General features: G+C 49.9%; 1 protein-coding gene across 1 annotated transcript in view; it reads left to right on the top strand.

Annotated features, from left to right (window-relative positions):
• Positions 1–3723, top strand: part of LOC110155742 (ATP-dependent 6-phosphofructokinase, platelet type-like) — a 51661-nt gene extending 47938 nt beyond the window's left edge. Inside the window, 4 exon segments of the mRNA XM_055152006.1 lie at positions 1548–1647; positions 2493–2551; positions 2553–2599; positions 3475–3723. Of these exon segments, the coding sequence (XP_055007981.1) occupies positions 1548–1647; positions 2493–2551; positions 2553–2599; positions 3475–3631 (363 nt within the window). The 3' untranslated portion in view covers positions 3632–3723.
• The last annotated feature ends 3592 nt before the right edge of the window (positions 3724–7315 follow it).

Raw genomic sequence — 7315 nt, forward strand, 5'->3', positions numbered from 1 at the left:
CCGGTCTGGTCTCAGTCCCGGTCTGGTCCCAATCTGGTCCTGGTCTGGTTCCAGTCTCAGTCCTGGGTCTGGTTCCAGTCTCAGTCCTGGGTCTGGTCTCGGTCTCAGTCACGGTTTGGTCCTGGTCTGGTCCCGGTCTAAGTCCTGGTCTTAATCCTGGTTCAGTCCTGGTCTCAGTCCTGGTTCAGTCCTGGTTTAGACCTGGTTCAGTCCGTTATCCATTTTTTCCATTCTTCATTTAAACACAAAATTGAAAACTGAAAAAAAGAATCATTACCTGTGTCCTGTGGGGGGCGCTCTGGGAGTCTGGGGTCCAGTCCCTGTATGACCGGAGCAGGAGCTGTGTTCATTGCCACAGTAAGTCAGACCTGTTCTCGGTGCATGTTGGACTCCGCCAGGGCCGCCCCTGTCACCGGTTCTGTTCATTGTTTTTATGGACAGAATTTCTAGGCGCAGTCAGGGGCCGGAGGGGGGCCGGTTTGAGGACCACAGGATCATCTCTGATGTCGTCCTGTTGGTTTCATCGAACCAGGACCTGCAGCACTGGGGCGGTTTGCAGCCGAGTGTGAAGCGGCTGGGATGAGAATCAGCTCTTCCAAGTCCGAGGTCGTGGTTCTCGACCGGAAAAAGGCATCTTGCCCTCTCCAGGCGGGTGGGTGGGGAGTCTCTGCCTCAAGTGGAGGAGTTCAAGTATCTCAGGGTCTTGTTCTCGAGTGAGGGGAGGACGGAGCGTGAGATTGACAGGTGGACAGGTGCAGCGTCTGCAGTGATGCGGTCGCTGTATCGGACCGTTGTGGTGAAGAGGAGCTGAGTCGAAAGGCGAAGCTCTCGATTTACCGGTCAGTCTTCGTTCCTACTCTCACCTCTGGTCATGAGCTCTGGGTAGAGACCGAAAGGACGAGATCGCGGATACAAGAGCTCGAAATGAGTTTCCTCCGCAGGGTGGCTGGGCGTCTCCCTTAGAGATAGAGTGAGGAGCTCAGTCACACGGGAGGAGCTCGGAGTAGAGCCGCTGCTCCTCCACGTCAAGAGGAGCCAGTTGAGGCTCGGGCATCTGTTCCGGATGCCTCCTGGGCGCCTCCCTCGTTCTGGGCATGTCCCACCGGGAGGAGGCCCCGGGGAAGACCCAGGACACACTGGAGGGACTATGTCTCTGGGCTGGCCTGGGAACACCTCGGGGTCCCCCCGGAGGAGCTGGAGGACATGTCTGGGGTGAAGGAAGTCTGGGAGTCCCTGCTTAGACTGATGCCCCCGTGACCTGACCCCAGATAAGCGGAAGAAAATGGATGGATGGATGAATTATCTGTTTTTTGATTTTGGTTTTGGAGACAAATAATGAAGAAAATCGTTGTTTTTTCGTTTTCTTATTTTTGGTTTTATTTTGAAAAATGAATGAATGACACACGGATGACTCAAATCACAATATTGATCTAAAACAAAACTACTGCAACATGGAGAAAAGCTCGATGTTGCTGAATAGATCCTCACAAAAAAAAACAAAAAACACTCGAGTCACCACCTGATGATGTCACCGTGTGTGTCCACAGGGGGGCGCTCCGTCTCCGTTCGACAGAAACTTCAGCACCAAAATCGCCGCCAAGGCCATGCAGTGGATCACCCGCAGTCTGCACGAGTCCTACAAGGGAGGTGAGCCTCAGGTCATGTGTGTGTCTCAGGTCGTGTGTCTGTTTCAGGTCGTGTGTGTGTGTCTCAGGTCGTGTGTGTGTATCTCAGGTCGTGTGTGTGTCTCAGGTTGTGTGTGTGTCTCAGGTCGTTTGTGTGTGCCTCAGGTCATGTGTTCTCTTGTCTGTTTCAGGTCGCGTGTGTGTCTCAGGTCATGTGTGTGTCTCAGGTCGTGTGTGTGTGTCTCAGGTCGTGTGTCTGTGTTCAGGTCGTGTGTGTGTGTCTCAGGTCGTGTGTGTATCTCAGGTCGTGTGTGTGTCTCAGGTTGTGTGTGTGTCTCAGGTCGTTTGTGTGTGCCTCAGGTCATGTGTTCTCTTGTCTGTTTCAGGTCGTGTGTGTGTCTCAGGTCATGTGTGTGTCTCAGGTCGTGTGTGTGTCTCAGGTCGTGTGTGTGTCTCAGGTCATGTGTGTGTCTCAGGTTGTGTGTGTGTGTCTCAGGTCGTGTGTGTGTGTTTCAGGTCGTGTGTGCCTCAGGTCGTGTGTTCTCTTGTCTGTTTCAGGTCGTGTGTGTGTGTCTCAGGTCGTGTGTGTGTGTCTCAGGTCGTGTGTGTATCTCAGGTCGTGTGTGTGTCTCAGGTCGTGTGTGTGTCTCAGGTGTGTGTGTGTGTCTCAGGTCGTGTGTGTGTGTGTCTCAGTGTGTGTGTGTGTGTGTGTGTCTCAAGGTGTGTGTGTGTGTCTCAGGTCGTGTGTGTGTGTGTCTCAGGTCGTGTGTGTGTGTGTCTCAGGTCGTGTGTGTGTGTCTCAGGTCGTGTGTGTGTGCCTCAGGTCGTGTGTGTGCCTCAGGTCGTGTGTTCTCTTGTGTGTTTCAGGTCGTGTGTTTGCGAACTCAGAGGACACTGCGTGTTTGTTGGGGATGCGTCGCAGAGCTTCTGGTGTTTCAGCCTCTGTCCCACCTGCAGGAAGAAACAGACTTTGTGTAAGAAAAACACAAAAATATAAAAACACAAAAATACAAAACACAAAAATACAAAAATACAAAACACAAAAACACAAAACTACAAAACTACAAAACACAAAAATACAAAAACACAAAAATACAAAACACAAAAAACACAAAAACACAAAAATACGAAAACACAAAAATACAAAACACAAAAACAAAAAAACACAAAACACAAAACTATAAAAACACAAAACACAAAACACAAAAATACAAAAACACAAAAATACAAAAACACAAAACTACATAAATACAAAAACACAAAACTACAAAAATACAAAAACATAAAACACAAAAATACAAAAACACAAAACACAAAAATACAAAAATACAAAACACAAAAAATATAAAAACAAAAAAACACATAAACACAAAACTATAAAAACACAAAAATACAAAAACACAACAATCTGTTTGAACACAAAAACACTAAAACTGAAATGAATAAAATAAAAGGAACTGGTTTATCATCTCACTAAAAACATCTTCTCCTCCACTTCCCTGTTTTCTCTCTCTCTTTTGTCTCCTCTTTCTCTCTCCTCTTCTTCACTCCCTCTGCACTTCCCTCTTTTCCTTCTTTTTTCTCTCCTCCCTTACCTCACCTCTCTCTCTCTCTCTCTCTCTCTCTGTCACTCCTCTTCTTCCCTCTTTCCTTCTCTCCCCCCTCTCTCTCTCTGTCGCTCTACATCTTTCTCCCTCTCTCTCTTCGCTTCTTCACTCTCTCTGCCTCTCTCTCTTTCTTTCTCTCCCCCTCTCCCTTTGTCCCTCTTTCTCTCTTGTCTTCTTCCCCTCTCTCTCTCCATTCCTCCTTCTCTCTCTCTCTCTCCCTCCTTCTCTCCTTCTTTCCGTAGTCATCGTATCCCTAAGGAGCAGTGGTGGCTGAAGCTCCGCCCCCTCATGAAGATTTTGGCCAAATACAAAACGAGTTACGACGTTTCCGACTCGGGTCAACTGGAACATCTGGCCCGAGTGCGCCCCAAGGACACCCACACGTCTGCCGCCATCTGAGAGTACCCCAAAAGACCACCCACACGTCTGCCGCCATCTGAGAGTACCCCAAAAGACCACCCACACGTCTGCCGCCATCTGAGAGTACCCCAAAAGACCACCCACACTGCCGTCTGCCGCCATCTGAGAGTACCCCAAAAGACCACCCACACGTCTGCCGCCATCTGAGAGTACCCCAAAAGACCACCCACACGTCTGCCGCCATCTGAGAGTACCCCAAAAGACCACCCACACGTCTGCCGCCATCTGAGAGTACCCCAAAAGACCACCCACACGTCTGCCGCCATCTGAGAGTACCCAAAAGACCACCCACACGTCTGCCGCCATCTGAGAGTACCCCAAAAGACCACCCACACGTCTGCCGCCATCTGAGAGTACCCCAAAAGACCACCCACACGTCTGCCGCCATCTGAGAGTACCCCTAAAGACCACCTACTGCCCCCGAGTGCACCCCAAGGACACCCACACGTCTGCCGCCATCTGAGAGTACCCCAAAGACCACCTACTGCTCCCCAGTGCGCCCCAAAGACACCCACACATCTGCCATGAGAGTGCCCCCTACAGGCCACCCGCATCTCTACAGGACACCTACTGTCCCCGAGTGCGCCCCAAAGACCACCCACACGTCTGCCGCCATCTGAGAGCGCCTCCTACAGGACACCCAAACTTCTACTGTCCTCTACTGCCCCCTGTAGGCCACCCGGACCCCTGATACTGCTCCCTACTGCCCCCGAGTCCGCCCCAAAGACACCCACATGTCTGCGGCCGTCTGAGAGCGCCTCCTGTAGGACACCCAGACCTTCACTGCCCCCTACAGGCCACTCGCCCCCTACTGCCCCTACAGAACACTTACTGCCCCCTACAGGACACCTGGACCCCTGCATCCATCTGAGAGCGCCCCCTACAGGACGCCCACAGCTCTACAGCCGTCTGATACTGCCCCCTACAGGAGCATTTGACCCAAGTCAGAGCCAAGGACACCCACAGCCCTGATACTGCCCCCTACAGGTGACCCACACCTCTGTACTGCCCCCTACAGGTGACCCACACCTCTGTACTGCCCCCTACAGGTGACCCACACCTCTGTACTGCCCCCTACAGGTGACCCACACCTCTGTACTGCCCCCTAGAGGACACCCACACCTCAGTACTGCCCCCTAGAGGACACCCACACCTCGGTACTGCCCCCTAGAGGACACCCACACCTCGGTACTGCCCTCTGCTGGAGCATTTGACCCAAGTCAGAGCCAAGGACACCCACACCTCTGCAGCCGTTTAACCCACTGAGCCCGACCCCCGACCTGCCACACCTCTACAGGAGACTCGGGTCACCTGGAGCATTTGACCCGAGTCACGAGCCAAGGACACCCACACCATATCTGAAGCGCCCCCTGCTGGTTCAAACCTGCCACACGTCTGAAACCACACAAACCCTCCAACCGTCAGCGATCCGCCCGCCACCCCCGCCGCAAACCCCAACGCCACGGACCAGCGCCCCCTACAGGACCCGACTGACCCGAACCACCGCTCCAGGCCCTGACCTGCTGCCCCCTACAGGACGGAACCGACACTGATTCATGGACCCAGAGGACCCACTAATCCCTCACAAAAAACACATCCAGGGTCCAACAAAATGCTCGAACGTGATGAAAAACTTTACCGTATTTTTCGGGCTATAAGTCGCTCCAGAGTTTAAAACACACCAGTCAAAAAATGTGTAATGAAGAAGAAAAAAACACATATAAGTCACACTTTTTGGAGGAAATGTAACGTCAGACTCAGCATCAGTTCCAGTTAGAATTATTCGGGTCTTTCAAATCCCGACAGGACGTTTTCGGTTCCAGTTTAGAATCGTCTCCGTTCACGCTGACGTCACGAACCAGGAAGACGTTCGGAAACACGCGATGACGACTTCCTTTGGGCTCTGTGTGCGGTCGTAAGTCTGACAAAATGTAGGAAAAATGAGAAAATGTCGCAGTTTTCTCCGTCTCCGTGTCGTTGTAGAGTTCCGTTATGTTCGGCTCATCGACGATTCCAACCACACTTCAGTTTTCATCATTTCCCGACTGATTAGAAGAGACGAGGCGATTCCAAACGGCACACATGTCTGCAGACTTCGTTTTACCGCTGAGCACGTTTACTTCAGCGGGTTTGATCGCAGTCGGTCGAGCCCAGTCGTCGTCGCGTGTTTCCAAACGTCAGCGTGAACAGAGACGATTATCCGGGTCTTTCTGAATCCCGACAGGACTGTTTCGGTTTCACGGTTCGTCCTCCCGGTGTCACAAGTTTCTCACTCACTCCAAACTTTTCTTTCTGCGGCTCGATTTCCGTTTTCAGCTGCAGATTTCGCGACGGAGGCTCTTCCTGCAGGAGACATGCGCAGTAGAGTGAAGTGACAGTGGTACAGGAGGAACAGGAGCAGATTTTAATACAGAAGTCACACCGGAAAACACAAACCAGGAAAAAAAGTGACACTTATAGTAGGGTGACCATATTTCCGTTTGTGAAAACCCGGACACTTTACCGGGGGTGGGGGGTGGGGCCTCGACATTGAGCTACACTCGTCCCTCGATATATCGCGGTTCGCCATTTGTGGTCTCGCCGTTTCGCTGATTTAAAAAAAATAACATTTTGTGCAATTTTGCATGCTGTTTTTTTTTTTTTTTTTTTTTTTTTTTTTACAGCGTATGAAAGCGTATTGTGTATTACAGGCGGGTAGTAATTACACACGGGTGAGTCAGGACTAAACCAGGTCTAAACCAGGACTAATCTTGGACTTAAGAGACAAAACGCCGAGCAGTTTGTCCGTAAAGCGCGATCGGGCGACTGCAGCGTTTAACTCCGTGAGGTGTGGAGCTGAGCCGGTCCTTTCTCCTGCGTCACCTCCGAGCCCGTCCTGACACTGAGTCCTGGTTCAGTTCCGGTTTAGTCCTGTTTTAGTCCTAGTTCCATCCTGGATTAGTCCTCCTCTTCAGTCCTGGGTTAGTCCTGGTTTAGTCTTGGTTCAGTCCGTGGTGTAGGCAGCGCAAAAGTTTGATATAATCTTGAATTAATTGGCAAGATCATGAAAACCCGGACATTTGCATCATTAAAAAAAAAAAAACCTGGACGCTCAGGACAGGACGCAAAAAAATGTCCGGGGGAAAAACGGACGTTTGGTCACCCTAATTTATAGTCCGAAAAATACGGTAATCTGACAAATTTGGGGACTCAATCTCCAAAAAACGAAAAAAAAATTTTTATCGACGACTTTGACCGAAAAACCCTCCACGGAGACACTGTCCCGCCCACTCTGCCTCATGCCCCGCCCACACTGCCTCATGCCCCGCCCCCTTTTCCCTTCTCGACGTCTCTCTCTTTATTTTAAATCTTGATTTTAAACACATGTTATGTTGTTTTGAGAAGAATCGTTTCTTTGTGTTGTACGTTTGAACACTTTTAATGAATCCTGTAATAATTATTCAACTTTTATTTTGTAATTTTAAGCAAACAGCAGCTTTTCCATCACGTGACAATCCATCTGTTTTTATATGAATCTGTTTAAAATGGGCTTTAAAATGATCAGAGAGACGCGTTTTAGGTTTAAACAAACTAAAACCAAATAATAATGTTTTTGTAATTAAGAATAAATCTGAATTATAATGATTATTAGTAAAAGCTGGATTTAATTTAAACGTGTCTTTT

The sequence above is a fragment of the Boleophthalmus pectinirostris genome, unplaced genomic scaffold, assembly GCF_026225935.1.
Source record: "Boleophthalmus pectinirostris isolate CB_2022bp ecotype Guang Dong unplaced genomic scaffold, ASM2622593v1 HiC_scaffold_16, whole genome shotgun sequence".
Lineage (NCBI taxonomy): Eukaryota > Metazoa > Chordata > Actinopteri > Gobiiformes > Gobiidae > Boleophthalmus > Boleophthalmus pectinirostris.